General features: G+C 40.7%; 1 protein-coding gene and 1 long non-coding RNA gene across 5 annotated transcripts; one reads left to right on the top strand and one right to left on the bottom strand.

Annotated features, from left to right (window-relative positions):
- Nucleotides 1–377: 377 nt before the first annotated feature.
- On the bottom strand, nt 378–1,005 carry LOC143693413 (uncharacterized). The gene is made up of 2 exons (XR_013181078.1): nt 813–1,005; nt 378–644 (listed from the first exon to the last, which is right to left on the bottom strand). It is a non-coding gene; the product is annotated as an uncharacterized LOC143693413 (long non-coding RNA).
- A 32-nt stretch (nt 1,006–1,037) lies between these two features.
- On the top strand, nt 1,038–21,669 carry PTER (phosphotriesterase related). 4 transcript variants are annotated; one of them, XM_077174507.1, is made up of 6 exons: nt 1,038–1,115; nt 2,884–3,023; nt 11,601–12,074; nt 13,789–14,054; nt 17,440–17,580; nt 20,835–21,669. In XM_077174507.1, the coding sequence occupies exons 3-6, from the start codon at nt 11,643–11,645 to the stop codon at nt 21,043–21,045; spliced, it is 1,050 nt and encodes a 349-aa protein (XP_077030622.1). In that variant the 5' UTR covers nt 1,038–1,115; nt 2,884–3,023; nt 11,601–11,642; the 3' UTR covers nt 21,046–21,669. The 4 variants fall into 4 exon arrangements, with proteins under 4 accessions (XP_077030622.1, XP_054493510.2, XP_077030631.1 ...); XM_054637535.2 differs by lacking the exon at nt 2,884–3,023 and having other exon boundaries at nt 1,039–1,115; XM_077174516.1 differs by lacking the exon at nt 2,884–3,023 and having other exon boundaries at nt 1,042–1,101.
- Nucleotides 21,670–21,724: the final 55 nt, after the last annotated feature.

Genomic DNA, 21,724 nt, shown 5'->3' with positions numbered 1-21,724 from the left:
TTAAAGGCAGGCACACAAGAATCCATTTGCAGGCATCATGCTGCAGTGCTGGCCCCAGCCTGTTATGAATGGGAACAAGGAAGAGTCAAAGTAGAACACATAGCAATGAAAAGAGTAAGTACTTCTCCCAGAAAAGCTTCCTGACTTCAGGATACATGTCTCCACTATGCACTGGGTGACTTTGCTGCAGTTTTGGCTATGTATGAGGGCTAGAGAAGTTCTGTCCCCTGTGCCTTTGCTAGTCATGTTGCCAGCATATTTACCCTTCTATAAAATGGAATAGTACCCCACTGGATGCTGTGAGCCTTAGGCAAATAAGACACTTCTGAGATCCTCAAAAGGAAAGGTAAAGGATTCTGAGGGTGAACTCTTCATCAAAAAAAAATCTTTATTGAAAGGGTTAAAAAACATTGGAATGAACTGCCCAGGGAAACAGCACAGTAAGTAGTGCCATGATTTGGTTGACATGGTTCAGTCAAAGGTTGGACTCGGTGATTTTGGTAGTCTTTTGCAGCCTTAATGATTCCATTATTCTAACTTGGTGTTAGCTGTGTTTTCATTTCATACTTTGGACCTGCATTTTCTTCCAGAATCAGTCATTGTCATCCTGCGTGTCGATACTTGGAAGTGCCTCTCCAACCATCCTATTTGCATTAAAGGGCAGATTAGAAAACAATGCCTTTTGCAAGCCCGAACTCCCACAGCCCCCTTCCCCCAAAATGACTCGGTGGATTCCAGCCTCCTCCCTGTGTAAACAGGGGGTAAGCACAGGGACGGGCAGGACGCTCATAGCCACCGACTTTCATTCGTACCAGGAGCCAAGGATGACACAAAGCACAGCTGCCCCTCACTCACGGGGGAATTCCTGGGGTCGGGGAGCGGGCAGGGAGCCGGGCGGGTCCCGGCAGGGAGGCAGAGGGGCAGCGCTCCGCTCCCGGCCGTTCCCCTGCCCACCCGTCGGGCACCCCGGCCTGCCCGGGCCCCGCCGCCCGCAGCCTGCTCCGCCACTCGCTCCCGTCCCCGGGAAGTCCCGCCCCGCTCGGGGCGGTCGCGGCTCGCTGCCAGCCGGGGCCCTGCGGGGTGCGGTGCTGCTGGCTCAGGGTCCGGGCCGCGGGGTGAGCGAGCGGGGTGTGGGGAACGCCTGCGGAGCCGCTCCGCCACCTCCTGCCGGGCTCGTCCTTGATGCCCTGGGCCCGACAAGGCGCCCGGGCCGGGAAACTTCGCCCGAGTTGAGGGGGGAGAGCGGCTTTCGGTCGCTCCGCTGCCGGCCCGGGAAGGCCCGAGGCGGGAGAGCGGGAGGCGGCCGGCGGTGCTCGGGGCTGGGACGGGCGGGGAGCGCAGGGCTGTGCCGGGCTCGGCCGCGGGTCAGGGCCCGGCACGGCCGATGCAGCCCTGGCGGAGGGGCGAGGGCAGAGATGGCTGGGACGGCAGCGCTGGGTCAGGCGGGGCTCCCCCCGTGTGGAGTGTGAGGGGACGAGCAGCTCCTCCCTGCAGAAGCGTTCTACAGCACCAGATGATGGTTACCAACAGAGTGAGCCCCGAGCTTAGGCGGCTTCACTGTGCGAGTGCAGCTACGCTGCTATTATTAGTGCTGGTATTTAATATTTGTACAGCCATAACAAGTTAAATATTGGAACTACATCCTCTCTAGTACTCCTCTCCCGACAGTTCCCGAGGGTGTCTCTGTGAAGGAACAAATGCCTCAATCCAAAACTGGGACCTTCAGAGCCTGCCTTCAGCTGCCTCTCCATCTGGAAGCACCGGCAGCGCTCTGCAAGATGCTTCCAGAGCTGCTTAAGCTTGTCAGGGCTCAGAGATTTGCCTGTGTGTCCTGTTGGGACATGACGCTCTACCATGCATGTTCTCGGTGGCCTGAGGCTTGCTGCCCATTCCAAGACACGGTTGCAGCAGGTTCCCTGCTCCCCTGGCAGCGGCTGGGGAGCTGCTTGAGGCAGGCTGAATGGGAGCGAGGGAGGTTCAGCTCCCCCTGCCAAGTGAGCTTCAGCACTGCTGGGCAGTGGCCTCGGGTTTTGGCACCCCCTCTGCATTAGGTCTGGTGTTGTGGTTAGTTTGGTCGTAAGTTGAAGCATACAGGTCCTGTTGGTGAGGAACTCTGAGGAGCATAGCAAGTACTTGAATGTATATACGTGATCTCTAAGATACCTGTAAGCATAATTCTTTTCTTTCAGGTGTCTCTTGTTAAGGTTGGTATCCTCTGTATGCTAGAGGCTTGTGGCAGTTCTTGAATGAAACAAGTTTTTAGCTGGAGGTCATTTACTTCTGGGAAATTTTGTTTTACTTGTCTGGAATTCCCTTCTGCTTTACACTGGATACATTATTCAACGTCCTCAGTCATAATATGTTCTGTAATGTTTAAAGGTTGTTGCCTTCTTTCTGCTGGGGGCTGTGTTTCAGTGGTGGGTGAAGCAATGCTTCTAATAAGTAGTTTTGCATCATTTTGTCAGGTACTCTGGGATTGTTTTATGAAAGACTACATAAGTGTCATTTATTATTATGAATGCCCCTTATGTTTTGGAATTTAACAGATATAATATTTGCCATCCTGTCACCATCATCACATTAATTTTCATAGTTATAATTAAGGTTGGCAACAATGGCATTCAAATGCTTAATTATATTTCACGTAGGTGACCAGTGCTAACTTGCTGAATTAGTGCATGGTGCAGCAGGAACAAGTGTCACAGCTTCCCTCTGTGGTTAGGAGCCATCAGCTTGCTTCTCACACATAAAAATCAGTATATAGTGAAGCATATGGCACCAGTGAGTTCTGTGTTTATTAAAGGACTATGCCTCTGAACATTCTGTGAATTTTTTTCCTTATTTCACTTGATGTAGATCTAAAATGTTTTTCCTGTCTTTCAGGACTTGAAATACTGAACAAATTCATTTTTTGTCAGATGAAACCAAGACTTCTTAAGGTTCATGAAAACAGTGAGGCTTCTGCTTGTATCAGACTGGCCACCTGTCTGGTATGAGATCCATCTAGACTGTGGAAGTCTAAGGTACAAGGTTTGATTCAGAACAATTTTGAACTCTTTTACATTTTCTGCATTTCTGGAAAATTGGATTGCCAGCTGTATTGGAGGGGAAGGGGAGTATCCCATCCCTCTAGTTCTGAGAAGAAATTACATCCTCTCAGCACTGGTAGCGTAGCTTTTCTGCTTCAATGTCATTTTTCTGGTCACAAATTAAAAAGCTTCCTCAGAATTTTCTAAGCAGTGGTCATGTCTTTGGTCTGACAGTAATACGTATGTTAGTAATAATCCAATAAAAGCATTTTATCCTAACAATAGCTGGGATATGTTTCACAAGTGCTTAACTACTTAGATAAAAAGGAAGCAAGAAGAAAGACCACCACCATCATCTTTTAGATGGCAGCTTTAAGTAAATCACATTTTTTTACTTGGATCTCAGAAATGTAGAATCACTCTTCTCAAAGATACTCTGAAACCCTACTGTTGTGTAGCCACAGGGTGTTTCTTGAAGTAACTTCTGTGGAGGAGGTAGGATCAAAGAATGGTGTGTTACCTGCTGAACTACTCCCTTTTTCTGCTCTTTTGGGATCTCATCTCTTTCCTCAAAATGTAAAAGGAGAATTGTTTAATCCCACAGATGTCTTTGCCTTACCCACAGTCACTACAGTGAGGGTTAGGGATCAGGTGAAAGGAGTGTACCTCTTTTTTTGCTGTGATTTGTGTACCTTTTGGCAGATGGGTCATTTTCAGATGGGTCTGGAAATCTTCAACTGATTTTTAATGCTTGAACTCTGGTCTTCTGTAAGCTTTATTGCAGGACTTTGTTCTTTGTTGTTCACTGTAGACTGGGTAGCCAGGATTTTTTGAAAAACAGATAATAGTTTCCAGGACAAAAATACTGAGTTTGTATCTTCTTTCAGAAATCCTGTGATACAAAAAGGCAAAACAGTGGCAGGGTTCTGTATCCAGTTCTGGTTAAGACTGAAGATTCAGCAATACCTGGAAAAGAAATAGAAGGATATGTAGGAGACCTGACAATTTTGTCAGCTTCTGTGTGTTGGTTGTTCCTAGCATTTCACTGTTGTACCAAGATGGGGGTAAGATCTTCTAAGCAGGAGTTGTATAAGTAAGAGGTGATTGAGTCTGGCCACTGACAAAGCATGCAGACTGTAAAGCTTCTGAGGTAAAAGATACTCCTTGAGCTACACCCATCAGCTTTGAGCTTTCCCTTGACCCACGTTAACTTTTCGTGTGTGGGCTGGTTTCTTTAGAGTGGACCTTGAGAAGGACATACTGCTTCCATTTCCTGACACAGTCACAGAGAGCAGTCACAGGCCAAAGGCTTTTCTCAGGGTGTTTTTTCCCATTAGGTCTTGAGATTGGTTGCAAATTTTGTGATACAGTTCTTTGCAGTAGTGGGACATTGAATTTATTTATTTGCATCTAAGCTCATCACTCCCTAGTAAAGAAGGTGGTTTTCTGGAAGCCCCTGCTTTTTCCAGTTGCTGCAGTCTGTGATATTGAATGAGACTCTAAACCAAATCACCATACTCTTTTTCAGCATGCATGGCTTTGCAGATCTTAGTGGATCAGTGACTGCTGTGCTCTGTGGCAAATCTGACATTGGGGTTCATTCATCTGAATTTTTCTAGATGGTAATGTTCAGTCTTGATCAAGAGGTAGTAATGCATATCACTCATCCATTGCTTAGATTTGTGTGGTGAATTTCTGCATTTAAAGATCATGGAGTGGTTTGGTGTGGCTCTGTAGGACTGCACAAGTGAGTGATAATGCTCCACCCAGCATGCTTACTGAAATGTTTGAGCTCATGTGAAAATATGTGTATGTTGCCTCAAGTAGAGAGAAAACCAATGAAAGTCAATGAGAATAACAATAAAGAGTGGAGTTAAGGTGTACACTTGTTTCAGATTTGAGATTTAGAGGGAATTAAGGCTGGATATGCATTCCTGAAAAGGAGACTTTTTTCCCTACTTCTTGTTGTCCTCAAAAGAAAGAGAATATGTGCTTGTACCCCAGAATCCTCGAGAAGCAAATGTGAGTCTGTTAAGTCTTAAGAATATGAATGTATGTATCAACATGCAAGACTTAGCCCATATTTGCATATAGCATAATGTGACTTCAGTTCTGATTTTTGGCCTAAAAACACTATGTGTGCATGTAAAATATAATTAATGTAATGTTTGACCCTGGAGGAGAATTTTTATCTGACCTTTTATCAGGAGTAATTTTGGAAGCTGCCCAAAATGTAAAATCCCCTGAAGTTCTTCTAAAGAGATGTTAATGAAAAAACACTTAGGGGTATGCTGGTCTCAGATCTCTCTGAGGAAGAGAAACTTCAATGTGACTTTGCCTAGAGAAGCCTAGATTTTGAGACTGTTATCTGCACAGAAATAAGGTAAAATGGAAGTCTGACTATTCTGGTCACAACAGCTAAACTTTAACCAAATTGGAAAAGAATTGTGCCAAGTTCTATATTTGAGGTGACTTGGACTCTGCTTCTTGGGGCAAATCACGTGTGCTTGCTTTGATCCCTGGGGTTTGTCCCCCCTGCTGCTCTTGTCCTGGTGTGGCACTTCAGCTGTAAGGAAGCAATCTGATTTAGATATGCCTGGCTTAGAGTCTGGCTAGAGCCAGAGCATGACCCTCAAACCATGCAAAGCTGGAAGGTCTGTCTGCCACAAGCTGAGCCACAGAGGGAAGATGCTGTAAGCGTTTTCTCTTTCAGGTGAATATTTAAAAGCTTTGCTTCTCACTTCCAGCTCCTTATCTGAGTGTGCTTTTTAGAGGTTCTGAGGGCAGGGTGGCAATATATTGGCCTTTCCCATGTGTGTACTGGTGTTTACATTTCTCTTAAAATTTAAGTGACTGCTTTTAGATTGTAGAACATTGACAGTGCTGTTCAAGCAGTGTAGCTGCAGTGGAGTGTGTGTACCTGCATATTTTGGTGGGACTTCTCTTTATCATAGTTGGATTATATAAGGCTTGTCTAAAGCTCTCCTAATTCTTTTTCATAGCACATACTGTAACCTTATATAAAGTCTTACTTTTAGTATTCTTTCTCACTTCTGTAGTGTAAAGGTTTTTTGGTTGCTCAAACCATATATAGAAAATATAGTGAAAAGCAATATTTAGCATTTCTTTTGGCTTGACTTCATAAGGAAATGTGTTTTTGAATGGTTTGGGGACCAGAGGTAGGTCACTGAAGGCCACAACATTAACCCACTATTCTGAGTATTTCCAGAATAATGTGTTTCATGAAAAAATGCAGCAAGGTGGAGTAGATGATGCTTTTTAAATAATTCTCCCAAGAATTCTCTAGGCTTTGAGTCTCTTGGCCAATGTCTACCCAGTCAAGAGCTTACGCATCCAAAATGGTGAGGTTTGTGTGCATGCCATATGAAGATACAGCCACCCAAAGGTGGGAAATGGAGGGTGGCCCACAAAGGGAGGAGCTGCAGCATATACTCCTGTGGGGTTAGGCAGGAGTTTGTGTGGGAGAGAGGCACCATAAGTGTTCCCCTCCTTTCTCATAAGAGCTTTGTTCAAGGCATGAAAAGTCTCCGGTGTGACATCATTCCTTAGGACACAAAGCCTTGAGTTAGCTTGAAGTTCAGCAAACCATGGTACTCTCATAGCTCCATTTTGGGAGAGGAAAAACACCAATGTCAATTCTGAAAACAGGGAAGAACATTTATGACCTTTAATGAAAATAATATGTCATTTTCAGAGCAGCATACCTGCCATTTCTACAGAAGAGGCCCAAGTTTGCCCAGAAACCTCAATTTTTTCAGCACTTCCACTAATTTTCAAATTCTTTTTCTTGGGCAGAATAACCCAAAAGCAATATAGGACATGTTGTTATCTCATGTAGACGAACTAGTGATGGTGTGAGAGAGCAGGTGTAGGACTACAGTGTCATAGGTCTAGGACTCCTTTGAAGTGACTGGTGCACAGGGAATTGCTGGACTAAATGACAGGTGAGCCTGCATCTGTCCTGGAGCAAATGCAAGTTCTGTCCTCCTGCTGCACTCAGGCTCAGCTCCACAGCCCCTGGAGCTGTGCTTTCCTGACAGCATGCATGAGCAAAAAAGCCATGCTTACTGAAAATCTGTGTCCAAGGGAGTGTTGGGTGTCAGGTGTGTTTGCACTGTAATTAGCACTTGTGAATATATTTTTGAAGAAGGTGGAGTAGGTCTCTGGAGGGTTAGAAAGCTTGCTTGTCTGGTGGGGAAGAGGAAGAACTGTGTGGGCAGTATTGAATTCCTTCCTTTCTGTAAACCTCTACAATGTTGGCAGAAACATGAGGGAAGAGAAAAATCAGGGTTTTTTTAAATTCTTCTTGACGTAGTCTACACATGTTCTCTTTGTTCTCTTACCCTCTGCCTCTCCTCTTCCTTTGTCTTGCTAACTTTTTCCCTTGTCACAAAATGTTTACATGTGGGGAACAGTGAGATAACACAACATAGACTAACTAATAGAAATTTCCTACAGATGTGTCACATATTTTTAATTAGTTGCTTTTTCATGTTCTGTAGGGGTTGCTCAAACTAGAATTGAATACTCAAAACATTTCCTCCCTCTGTAAATATATAGTGAGCTTGTGCTGTATTGCATTTCCCAGGGCTATGTGATTATAAAGGAAAGACCCACTTAAAATACTCTTGATGCAGCCAGGGCAGTCCTTGTTTCTAAATGGCAGCTGTGTTTAACTTTTTCTGGGTACAGTTAATACCCATTGAGCCTTTTTTTTTCCTTTTTTTTTTTTGTAAATTTTATGTCACAACAATCTGGTTTTAATGTTGCTCTAATCTCACATTGTAATGTAACGACAATGAAATGATTCTCACACCGGTCTACAGAGAATCTCTGCTAATGCCATTAAAATGTGCTTACCGAATCAAAACAAATGCAGAATTAGCATATGGAAACTGTGTTTATGTGATTATAATGTTTCAGCAATATGAGATTACTGTAGGAAGCAACTAATCCAAACCTAGGGGGACTTCCCATTACAGGGCCATTAAAATGACACAATGACTGAAGCACACATTTCAGATGGGAAAAGCAGAAACATAAATCTTGTCATCAGTATTCAGGCAAAACATCTATTGAACTCAGTGGAGTTTTTACCAGAGTCAGGAATGCAGCACCATGACCTTTTTAGTAGCAAGTCTCTTTTCTCTTAACAATACCTCTAGGAAAAATATTTACTTCACCAGAATTGGATAGTTGCCTAATGGTGAGAGTTGTATTTTATGCACTATACAGTTAATGGTTATAAAGATTTGTCCAGAGTTTACTACAAAAATGATAAGGTAGTGTTTCACGGCTTTTGTGAAATAATACAAATTTTGATTACATCTTAAAGCAATTTTCTCATTTTTTTAGTCTGAATTTGTAATTTTCAGGAAATATAATTTACCTCTCTCTTTATGCAACACTCAGAGCTGAGAAGTCTTTGTCTGTGCAGGAGCTCCTTGGCAATACCACCACATAAATTAGTGATTTTCAAAACCAAAATAGCTGTTATTGCCAGATATGAACCTACCTGTTTATCTTCTGTGATAGGAATCAGCACATTTTCCCATCCCCTCAGACTGGGTTAAGATTAAGGAAATATAATTCACATGTCCTATGTAAAGCCATCTGAAATATATTTGTCTTGTCCTGAATTGTTTCTTGGATTGCTCGTTAGCCCATGAAAAGAGGATAACATTACAGAAAGTGACTTGTCCTGTCCTACTATAGGCATTCAAAATAAGCTGGATGAATTGCCTATAGATATGTCCTTCCATCTCCAGATGATTGTTCTGTAGTAGACATACATCATTTAAATGGCTAAATGAGGTGATATGAATGCAGTCCTTGGTGTATGAAAGAAGAAACTTTTTCGAAAGAAAGTTCACTGTAAAACATGGCATGCAAGTCATGAGTAAACCACACAAAGAGGGATTCCTGTAGTAACATATACTTGCTTGAATTAAATAGGAATCCTAATTCCATTTAAAAGCTATTTGCACCTAAAATCTGTTTTAAAAAGGTGTAATTCTGATTCAAGTGAATCTTATTAGGAATAATGTATCATAGCATAACCAGGGCAGGCTCTTTATGTGAATGATATAGGGGGGAAGATATCAGAACAGTGGTTTCAAAAATAATTCCAGTCACAGGTTGTTGACTGTCTTTATTTTTTATAGTTCTTTTATTAAGAGTGGTGGGTTTCTAAAACTGTGTCAGTTAACAGGAACAGGCATTAATATTAATACATTTTTCGTGAAGATAAAATTAGGCCTACTTTAAATGCTGTTTGTGTCAGTTTCCATTTTTTGTGATGCTTCTTATATTTATAAAAATCCTTGGCCTCGGTCAAAAGGTTCTGTAAATTCTGTATGTGAGCTGTAATCTGAAATCTGGAGTTTAAAAATCAACAAGTTGATGTCCGCTACAAGAAAAACCTGGCATGGGAACTAGTAATTGATTTGTGTCAAGCTTTAGCAAAAGAAATTAAATACTTGTGTATTTAATTGTATATAGGTTTGGTTTGCTAACTTACTGAATGGATTGGAAAATTGTCAGTGAACATGGGGAAAGAGAAGTGTGAACCTAATGTAGAGGGTAGTTATCACTCTTTGCTGTCAGGGTTTTACTGAATGCCAGAGTGTAGATATTTAACATTAAAAAAAGGGGAGGGGGGCAAAAAAATAAAGCAAAGGTAATGCTTAGAATTATGTCAGTTGCTTTGCTATGCATATAAGAATGACTCAGATCATTGAACTTTCTCCAAAATAGTGGCTTGCTCTATATAGAGCACCAGCCTTCTTCAAGGATGGAATTAATGACTGTTTAATTGAATTGCAGCTAGGAGCAGTTTCTGACTAAGACAGGTGTTTTGCTTTTAATTATTTGCTCAAGAATAATATTTTCTGAAATCATGCACTTCCTAATCTGTTTGGAAGAAAAATAATTCATCCTATTAATCAGCCAGCAGTCTGTTCTATGAGAGTAATTTATTCTTCTACCTTCTCAAACAAGTTAGCATGCTGGTCCAGGAACAAAATTCCTAAAAGAACAGTTCTTCCTAATCTGCTTTTACACAAGACTAGTAAACATAGTCAGTCAGTCATTTCTATTTTTATGGATGACCAACTCTTCATATTACAATGAGCACCAGCTCTGTAGACTTCACTGGGCAGGCAATAACTGCCTTTTCCAGGGGCTGGGTCACTTTTGTGCATTGGTGCTCTGACAGTGACTGCTTCTCATGAGATCAAAGGTTCCCCAAAGAGATCTTGATGTTCCTGTGCCCTTTGATATGTAGAGTTCAGTGCCCTTCAGATTTCAGTTTTTCTGTCATCCTGGTAGATTAACTTTAGCAGTTAAAAGGAAAATGTTCTCTGAGGGCTTTACCAGTAACAAACCCATGTTTATGACATTATTCACTAAAAGGGAGGCAGAAATGGGAAAGACCTCTCTCTTTAATCAATAATGCATGCTCTAGTTAGTCCTTTCCTCTGGACATGATTAAACATGTATTTTGTTTCATAACTCATGATTTTGGTTGACTAGGGATTTTAACTATATATCCTCAAGCCTTTGTGACTAGCATCTGGAAGATCTAACATGAACTAACAAAAACCCAAAATCCCAATGGGGAGAGCTGCAGTTAATTCTAACCTGCAGTGAGTTAGGCCAGATTGGCACAGGGACTTAGACATGAACCAACTGCGGACTGTAGCCTCAGTGTTTGTCTTCGTCACTGCTCATTTAAAGTTTTGAGAAGTAAGATTTTTTCATTGATATTAAAGATGAATTAAAAAGTGTCTGAGATGCTGAGGCTCATATGAATTGTTAGATCAAGGTCTGTTCTTAACTGGCAAAACATTTGCCCACTGAAGCACTTAGGCATCTCCACCACTGTTTGTGGGCTGTGCTGTTATCTTTGGCGGCTGTTGTCAGCCTTAGAGGAGTGGTCCTGGGCTGTTCCAGAGCTCCAAAGCACAGCTGGTAGGAGAACCTGAGCCCTGCTGAAGCCAGAAGAGCAGATTATCACCCCCACCCATGCATCATTCCACATAGAGAGGGGCAGACAAGGTGCCCAAACACGGACTGCTTCCTTGGTCTGTGAGAGGGATACTGAGTCTTGGAGGCCAGAGATAAATATACTGAACATACCAGTAAGGAATATTCAGCCTTGGTGCCAAGTGTGTTCATCTGGTGGCTGAAGCTGACAAAATTTGACAGCTGCTGAAGAGCAAAGAATCCTACATGAACAGACAGTGGTTTTATTAAATAGGAAACATTTATCTTAATGTGATACTGACTACAGCACAATAAATGATGACAATTGCCATGTACTGGAATGTGGTGTGTTTATGTTGCTGGAATACTGATAAAAGCACAGTTGGGTAAAATAAATACCTTGTTTTTCATATTGACCACCCTGCTACAAACAGCTTTTGGAAACATCCCAGCAAACACACACAGAGTGTAGGTACATGTGCTAGAGGGAGGAAGGATTTCAGAAATTGCCTGAGAAAACACTGCTCTTTCTGAAATGTTTTTGTTTCCTTTCTTCTTTCCCAGACTCCTTTAGGATCTGATTTTTTTTCTCTTTGTTAAAGAAAAATGCCTTCCTTGAGTGGAAAAGTGCAGACTGTCTTGGGCCCTGTGGAGCCAGACTGTCTTGGCTACACGTTGACTCATGAACACTTGACTATGAACTACAGCAGCTGCTTTTGTCCACCTTCTCCAGGGCAAGAGCCTTTGTCTAATGGGCCCATTGAGATGAAGAACTTGTTTTGGATTAAGCAAAATCCCTACAGCCATAAAGAAAACCTTCTTTTGTATCAGGAGACAGATGCTGTGAGGGAGGAGCTGCTGCATTTTAAAGCAGCAGGTGGTGGGACAATTGTGGAAAACACAACTACAGGGATTGGCCGGGATATGAATACTTTGAAGAAACTTGCTGAAGAAACTGGAGTTCATATTATTGCTGGTGCTGGGTTTTATGTGGATTCCACTCATTCTTCTCAAACACAGGCCATGACAGTGGAGCAGGTAAGTCTTAACCAGTGCTTCAGTGCCTCTGTCCTGTGAATTATCCCTGGGTAAGCCAAAGTTGGAGAGAAGTTCCAGTAAAATGATGGAATACAGAGGTGCTCAGCATAGAAAATGGGAACAGCATTACTGCTTGTGTGTAATATCTGGAGCAACACTACTTTAATGTGCTTGGTTTATCTGTCAGAATTTCCAGTTCTTAAGCTCCATTTTCCTTGAGGGATTTGTTATAATGCAACAGTAAAAGGAAAATACAGTAGTTCATGTGTGGACATTTGGTACACCACAAACTATCTTGAGTTTTTGACTATTTTTTAAGGAACGAGTATAAACTTCTTGCTACCTCTTCTGTCACTTTTTATGGCTAATTGCTTCCCATTGAGTTTACTCTGCATTCTTGTAAAAAGCATAAACAATTGCAATATTTATAAGATAATTGTAAATCACTGCTCTGCTCAGGCTGTGTGTTATAGCTCTCTTCTCTGTCATTTGTCCAGGCTTTTCAGGGCATAGTCTACATCAGCATGTTTACACAGTGACTAAGACAATGTGTTAATAATAGTTGAGGTCCCCAGATGTTCCTGTGATAATAAATATTCATCTTTTAATAAGAAAATGTGGTGATGAGGAGAAGAGGGAATGGAACTCTCCAAGGTAGGAGTCTGTGATGTGTATGAATAGAGCTGACAATTATTTTTAAAAAATCTGTCACAGTTTACAAATGAGTCAAATTAATTTTAAAAATCAATGGTCAAAATTTGAGCAGTGCTGCCAACAAAACTGGACCCAAGCTGGCCCAAACTGTACACAAGAGTACTGCTTTTCCTAAATGTTCTTCCATTGCTTGAAATACAAACAGATACAAATAGCATAGACACAAATAGATTTCTCAAGGCAAAGGTTTCCCTTCTGTGTTTGATGGACTGATGGAGACCCACAGATATCCTCTACTCAGTACTTAGAAGGTTGGCCATCATCAGTGCCATTTTGTGCTCTCAGTTCTGAATGTATGCTTAAGACACATGGCCTATTCTGGGAAAGAAAAAGTAAAGCTTTTATAACAAAGTAGTTTTATTAAGAGATTCTGATGGGTTTTGTGTATGCACACTCTAAAGCAGGCTAATTTTGATCCTCTAAATTTGTCAAATGAGCTTTGTTTTGTAGTTCTAAAGTCAACAGATCTCCTGTTGTTTTACATTGGCATTTCCATAAGCAGGTTTTGCCTTAAACTTGTCTCTTCAGGATGCTTGCCAGAGTTTCTCTCTTCCCTATATGTATGAAAAGGTTTCCTTATTCTCTGATATCTTGTTTTGCAAAAATTACATTGAATTGTGTCTGAAGCCAATTCAGGAGTGCAAGGCAAAGGTTTTGGAATAAAATAATTTTTTTTTTTTCAAGAAAACTTAATGTCTGCCCAAATCAGAGTTCAAATTACATGTAGACCAGCTTTCTTGGCAAACCTGGACAAATGTGTGACTGGATACTGTTAAACTGATTTGCTTCTGTGTTTATTTTGGTCTTAGTGAATGGCTAGCATAACATTAGTTGACAGAAACCAGATTTTAACTGCAGTGTTTTCACACACCCACCTGTTAATTAGGTAAGTTCAGAAAGACCTTGGGAGCGTAACTAGCCTAGCATCCGTAGGCCGAATTTGATGCTATTTAATGCAAATAGTAATAATAACCAACAATCTCATTTTCCTGTTCTCTAGCTGACAGAGATTATTGTTGATGAGGTACTCAAAGGAGCAGATGGGACTAATATCAAGTGTGGTGTGGTGGGAGAAATAGGTTGCTCCTGGCCCTTGACTCCCAGTGAACACAGAGTGCTTCAGGCCACAGCCCAGGCTCAGGCCCAGCTTGGGTGCCCTGTTATCATCCATCCTGGCAGGAACAGCGACTCCCCTTTCCACATCATCCGCATCCTGCAGGAGGCTGGGGCTGATGCTTCAAAGACAGTCATGTCTCACCTCGACAGGTAAGGAGAATATTCTGCTGGGCTTCCTGCAGTGTTGCCACACTCACTGGGGTTTTGCAGAACTACACTGGGAAAAGGTGACATAGAGTGTTACCCTCGAGTTAATTGACTCAAAAATAAATGCTTATATAGAGCTTGATCTGCCTCCCGCACTACAGTCAGGATCAGGTTTTAGATTCACATTGATAAGAGATTTTGGTGTTTTAGATGCTGTCTTTGAAAGCCTGGCAGAGGGATTAGGAATAATTGTAGCCACATTTTAAAAATGGGAATTTCATTAATTCGTATCCCTGCACAAATCCCTGTATTTACAAAGCATTGGACACTGACCAGCTCTCACTAAATGGGGTTGGAAGTTGCTGGGCTTCCAGTGTTTTTGAAAGCTGGGTCACTCTTAATGGCCTTGCCAAAATCTCGCAGAAGCTAATGGAGATTTCCTTAATTTGGCTGGAGTCTGGATCAAAGCAAAAGGCAGATTTTTAATGTTCTACTACCAGAGAGAGGAAGTACTGCTTAAAAAGAAAATAGTTGGGTTTTGGAGAGTCCATAGCATAGACCAGGTAGTTCACTTTTAGTTTCCTTGAGAACAAAAGCCAGGAGCTCCACATGAGGCAAAGAGAGAAATTGGGATGCTTTTCTGTCTCCAGTTTAGAAATATAGCCCCTATTACCAAATCAGTTTTGTATGACCTTGTCTTGCTCATGGTGAGTTGGAGTATGTCCAAGCATTGATTAGTTTGGCCAGTTGCTGAATAATGGAGACTATTTGTGGTCATATGATTCTCAGCAATTGGATTGTCTGCCCTCAGTATGAATGTAATACAGGCAACAGCACTGTGCTCCAAATTTCTCATGGTTACAGGCTCTAAGAGCTTGCAAATCGAGCTACAGGTGTTTGTTATTCACACAGAGCTCCTTGTTCTACTTGACGATTTTAGGAGCATAAAATTCATGCCCTGAAATTATATTTGATTATTTATAAATTACTTCTTTTTCGTATTTACCTGTGTTCCACTGTATCTATAGCTGTATTTTTCACCCCTTTTTGAGAAAAAACTGGTTACTTAAATCTTTTTATGAAAGAGGACTGAGCAAGCTGCAGGTATCAGTACTTACACAGCCATTTTGATACAACATTAACATACAATTATGGCTTTTTGCCTCTTATACACTGTTGTAAATTGTTGAATTAAATAATTAATTGATGGAAATTAAGCAGTATAAGTAGAAAAACAGAGGTGCAGTTTCAATAACAACCGCTGATGCACAATATGACATTTCCTTTTATCTCTTTCTATCATTACTTTCACACATTCAGGTTGGCACTTGCTGTAACATAAACTACTGTGAAGTTTGGCTTTGCAATGTGCATTTAACATTTTAAGTCTCCTCCAGTTAGAAAAATCCATGTGGGAGCATCCCAGTCCCTTAAATGTGAGATAAATTTGTACATAGCTCCGTATTTTATGTCTGCATTTCACATAGACAGAATGGTAGTTTTCCAGTGGATTTACAATTAAATGGTAAAACTAAAATGCTAGCTACCATGTCTTGCAATTTAGCACCTTAAAAAAAGGTAGTACTTCCACATAGTGGAACTACAGTGTACTAAAAGGCTGGAAGCAAAAGCTATTGAGCCTCTTCTTTAGTCATTTGTTAGGGGTTAAGGTTATAAAGGAGATCCACATCTTCACTCGAGTAATTTCTGTTAGAAGTCTCACAGCAACTGTTACAAATTCGGGGCAACATTACAGTTTGGTGTCTGTCCCCAGGGTATTTATGGCTGAGTTCCAAATTAGAGGGTGCTTCACCATGTCCCACCTCCTTTTCCATGAGCTCAGAGCTGTTCAGGGACAGTGTTGCCCAAACACCCAATGCCAGCTCAGAGATCAGCAATTTGAACTGGGAACTGCTGCCGTTGCTATATCCTTGTGGCTCACTGTGGGACCCAGTGGCTGAGGAAATTAAGTTCTCTGGCTCTTCATTGGGATAGAACACCCAAAAGCATGACACTAACAATAGTTTTTAAAAGAAACTGTTCTGGCTGTGAATTTGAAATAGATTATTGGGTGCTTTTTCCACCTGCACAGGATTGAAGACTCTTGGCGATTGTCTCCCTGTGAACTGAGCTGGGCTGGATCTAAAATAATCTGTTCTTTTGCTCTGCACTTTGAAAACTCATTTGGTGATAAATGTTCAGTCTCTGTAAACTGTAACATTTATTTTAAAATAACATTTTTTATTAATTACAGTTGGCAAGTCTTACACTCCTGCTGATGGCAGGCTTGTTTGAACATGGATTTTCTCTCTCTCAACCCATCTGTTCCTCCTACTTGATCTGTAGTTAAGTCATAATATTGAAATTATGACATCAGTCATTTCCATAGCAACAGACTGTGATGTAATTGTATAAGGTAAAACTGCTTTGTGACATCAATATCTGCAATAATAAAAAAATCCCCCAACAAACTACTGCCCTTTTGGTTAACTGTGCTGCTCTTGTGGAAATGTGGTTTCTTCTTAAAAAAAATAAATTGTGTGGCAGCTATAAAGACAAAATTGTATCACTTGAGTGTTTTTGTTTTTCTTTGAACAGCTTATACAGTTGGTAAAAATGGTTCAAAGAAAACCCAAAATATTCCAGAGAACTCTTATTTCTGTTGCTGTTCTTTTCTGCATAAGTGAGAGGTGCTAGAAGCTTTGTTCCTTCACTTTTCAAATCTGTTGCAAAGCCCATGTCCCAGATACTCACCATTATGTATTTTGGTAAGAGCGTTTCCTTAAGGCGTTCTGGCCAGATCCCAGTGCAAACAATGATATATTGCTGTTCTAATGGCAATCTAGAAACATCACTGTACAGAATAGAAACTAAAGACAAAGTTGTATATTGCTGGTGTGTGATGGATGAAACAAGCCCTGGGTGAAGCTGTCTCCTGTAACTCTTTTGGGAAAGTAAATCTGTCTTGTGTGAGTAATCCATTGTCTTTTTTTTTTTTTTTTTAATATCACTATGAATTAACCTCCTCCTTAAATGTCCTTCCTTGTTAGGTTGTCTGTTGAGAGGGTTAGTGATATCAAAAGTAAGTAACTTTTTTGTTTCCATTTAAAGATTATTGGAGAGGCTTTCATTGTTTCATGGGGAAAGAGTTGGTTTTGTTTTGGTTTTTTAATGCATGAAATCTCAAATGAATGTAAGAAGGACAATGCTGTGTATCATCTTAAGTTGCATGTGTCAAACAGGAGTTCTGTTTCTCAAATGGGTGAATTATATTGTAGATTATTTGGTTTTATCCTTGCAAGTAGGAGATCACAAAGTACCTGTCCTCATACCATAAGATGTTTTATTCCTGTTACAGTGCTGACTCTGTGTTATATGTGTTCTGCAGGACCATATTTGATAAAAAGAAACTTCTGGAATTTGCTAAACTTGGATGTTACTTAGAGTACGACCTGTTTGGTACAGAGTTCCTTCACTACCAGTTCCATCCAGATATTGACATGCCCAGCGACAACGAGAGAATTGCAAGGTATCTGCTCCCATGCAGCTTTAGCTATAGCATGGCCACTGATAAAAAAATATTATTGATTAAAAAATACTTGTTTTAAGACCATCACAGAGTGATTCTGCTTGTTGTTCAAAACTGTCTTCTATCATGCTGAAATAATGCCATTTTCCCCTGCTGCTGTCACACAGTTAGAGCAGCATGTATCATTTCTTCTTTCTGAGAGGAAGATGCAGAATCACAGTGTTTTAGGAAGTTACTTGAGAAGAAGATTAAGAGCTTTTTAAACTTCATTCTCTTTCCTAATTCCATGCTGATCTGGTTGAATTTATACAGTCTGTAAAAAGGAAAAGGCTGACAATACTGCATTTATGTTAGGATTAAGTACTTCTGTTTGAAACATAGTATTGGAAACTTAGTGCTGCTACTAAACATCATCTGAGCCTGTTTTATCTCCTCACTGGTTTGCAAACCCAGCAAAACTCACAAAACTCACTGGTTGTTTTGGATGGATTTGTGCTTCCATCCTGGAAAACTGCCTTTTTTCTTTCAAGCACTTTATCACCTTTCCTCCCACTGTCCTTTTGCCCTTTCTCTGTTTTGAAGGATGTGATTCCTGTCTCTTCAGAGCTCCCAATCTCCTCACACTCACTCACAATGTGAAAATATTGGTCCCACTGGCAGGGTACCTCTTCCCTGTTTCTCATCAGCACCTGCAGTCTCAGCTCAGCTGCATGGCCAATCTGTTGTGCTGTGCTAACACAAAGTTTTGCCAAGGAGATACATTCTGTACAGAAACTGTCTGAGAGAAGGTAGGATCAGCTGGGAATGGACACCTCACTCCTTCCACTCCATCTGGAGGTGTGATGCTGCCATGCTGTTTGTCCACAGTGTGTGTGAGAGTGAAGTGGCAGGTGCCTGAGGGGTGGGTTGCCATCCTGCCTGTGTCTTTTTACCTTCCAGAGTCACAAACAGTTCTTTCACTCTCCTTGATGAGAAAGATTTTATGATTGCTGATTACTAATGAAGTAACTTCTAGCTTCCCCTTACATCTCAGACATAGTTTCCCTCCCCCTCATTGTCAGATTAATCTTGAAACTAATCTCTTTTCAAACTGTTCTCTCCTAAGAAGGTGCTGTGGCTATTCTTCCACCCTCCCAAGCATTTGCTGCTGCTTTTCACACTAGAAATTGTTTCTCTCTTAGCAATGCTCTCAGTCTTGCACTCAGTATTTTAAACTGTTGCAAGGAGTCCACAGTTTTCCCATTTAGAAAGAGTAAAGCTGCTTCCTCTGCTGTGCCTCCTGCCCTCTCCTGTGCCATGGAAAGTCAGCATCTATGGAAGCACTGGGGAATATATAGAGAGAACTGGACTAGGCCTTGGTTAACAAGTGCATGTTCAACTGTGGCAGAGTTTTCATTCCATCCATGATGCTTGCTCAGCCACCCTCTCCTGAAACTCTCTAGTATCTGAGTATTTCTTGCAGCAGGCTGTTCAAAGGAAGAAAAAATGAAAGGTTTGTCTTCTCATTGCACAGTGTGAGTGCGTGTATTTGTGTTATATCAGTGTACCCACAGTGGACTAAGGATGGCTGGGGCAATCTCCTTAGGGTTTTGTTTTGTGAAACAGCACCACAGAAGTAGAAACCAATTTGACCTCTAAATGAAAACACTGAATAGAAAATACTTGTTCACATCTTTTTTGCTTAAAACACAAACTTCTGTAGTCATAACATACCTACTTAACTCAGTTTAGCTGTCTGTGTACTTCAGCAGTTTGGCTGTAGTCTGCTGCCAATGCAAGCAAAACACTGACTTCTGTTCTGGGGCAATTTGGAGTCAGAAAGTAATAACTATATATAAAGGAATGAGCAAAAAGGAGCAATGGATACAGAATGGAAAGGATCATATGCCTCCCCAACCCATGAAATGAGTCCAATATTAAAGGAGGTGATTCTAATATTATGTTTGGTGAGCAAAAACTTAGTCCCTCCAGTGCCATTGCTTTTACTTTCTGGTTGGCTTGTGGTCTTTCTGTATTTCAGGCTGGAGGAGATTCTTGTGATGTCGTTAGACTATGGTTTACGTAGTGTTGTGCACTGTATGGCACAATGTGTGGTGGATTTTTGAAAAACAATAACATTTTACCAAATTCTGTCCTATTTGCCTTCTTTCCACTGCCCATGCTGATTAGGTGCTGCTACATGTATCTCCTTGTAACTACCTGTAATAAAAACTGACACTGAGGGGTTTCAGATACAGTGTGGGTACTTGTAAGGCTAGTTTTTGTTTTCTTGCTGATCACAGCATTGTCAGGAAGGTAAGGATTAGGATTTCAGAGTGCTGGCAAGTGATGGAATTGGAGGCCTTCCTGAGGAATGAGCACTTTCCAGGGCTGGTTTGTCAGTCCCTGCCACTTCAGTGCTGTAATCCTCTGCCAGACTAAATGGAAGCTTACTGAGAAACTTGACAGTCATGCAATACAGGAGTGTAGACATCCACATAATACAAATGCTAAAAAATGAGCTGATCAAGGGAGTAAGGCTACTTGAATGAAACGTGAAGCAGAAGGACTTGTAGTAGTCCTGCTACAAGAGTGTGACCAAAAGGATTACTTCTTTTTCCAAGCTGACTTGTCATTTTGCCAAGGCTGTTTAGCTGCACTGCCATATTAATTAATGCCCCTTATTTCCTGGCATATGCTGTGCCATGCCAGTCTTCTTTGTCTTCTTTAATGAACATCCTTGCAATGTGTTTTGATGATAACTGTCTATATGGAGTATGATACTGGCAACTTCAACTTTTTATTAACCTGCTTTGCTAAATGGGATTCAACCAAAGATCTGAAAGTATTTATTTTATTGAGCCAGGCTCCTTTAAAGGCCTGTCACACACAGAGTCTGGTCATTAGCAAATGTAATGGGACCAGCCTTGTGACAGCAGCAAAAAGTAACCTGCTGAGAAGGAATTTATCTAGGAAATTATTATTTACTCATTTATATAAAACCTGTGTCCCATGCGTGGTGATGCTGAAGTTCTTGAATTCCTCTGTGGAACTTACGAGTCTGGAAATGCAAAGTCATGTGCCAAAAGCAAAGTTTGGTGTGTTTTCAGAGGTGGGATATTTTCCATGCAATAAAAAATGTGTTTTATTTTTGGGTAAATGTAAGGAGTATATCCGCTGAGCACCTATACAGTCCAGCAGTACAGGAATGTAAGAAATGGAAATGCTGTTGTAGTGAGAACTTTCACTGACAAGGATGCTTCCAACTTTTGCAGGATTCGTACGCTGATTGATGAAGGCTATGAAGACAGAATTCTGATGGCTCATGATGTGCACACCAAGAACAGGTTGATGAAATATGGAGGTCATGGATATTCACATATCTTAAAAAATATAGTTCCTAAAATGCTAATTAGAGGCATATCGCAAGATAAAATTGATAAAATACTCCTAGCAAATCCAAAGCGGTGGTTGACTTTTAAGTAGGAACAATGAATAAATATGCCTGATTTATAAGGAAGCTTAATAAAATTCAGGTTTCAGTAGAGCAGTCATTTAAAAAAATTTCTGAAAAACTAAAAATTAAGTAGATGCAAGCAAACTAATTGTAACTTTTCTTTTTAATTAGAACATCCAAATTGTGTACTGTCTCTACGTTTTCTCCCTTCTAAAAGTTTGCTCATTAATGGTTTACTGAATATGAACCTACCTACAGAATCTTTTCAACTAAAATTTTAAAATATTTGTTTCAAAAGCATAATCTAATACTGTTACTGAATGTTACCTCCAAACTACTTCTGAAGATGTGTCACCTGGAAGGAAATTTCCTTGGATGGAATTTATGGTTTTCAGTTAAATTTCCTGTCTTCAGGGGCTGATTTTAATCCTTGTAATACTGTCAATCTTCTCATTATCCTCATATTCTTTGAGTAATACTTGATTGACAGGTCTGGAAATTTTAATTAGCTTCCATTGACAAGAGAAGGGAAGATGAATCTCAAAAAAGATAAGGTTTCTTTCTAGTTTAACAATTTACTTATTTGTAACTGAAAATGTAAAAATACATGGAAAAATATATTTTTGAATAAAGCATTTTGATCACCTCTTAAAGTATGTGCAGTATTATTACAGATGTCTTTTTCTAATTGCATTAATTTTTTTTCAT

This window comes from Agelaius phoeniceus, chromosome 1 (genome assembly GCF_051311805.1).
Source record: "Agelaius phoeniceus isolate bAgePho1 chromosome 1, bAgePho1.hap1, whole genome shotgun sequence".
NCBI lineage: Eukaryota > Metazoa > Chordata > Aves > Passeriformes > Icteridae > Agelaius > Agelaius phoeniceus.
Note: the sequence above shows the minus strand (reverse complement) of the source record. Positions and strands in the feature narration are given on the sequence as shown.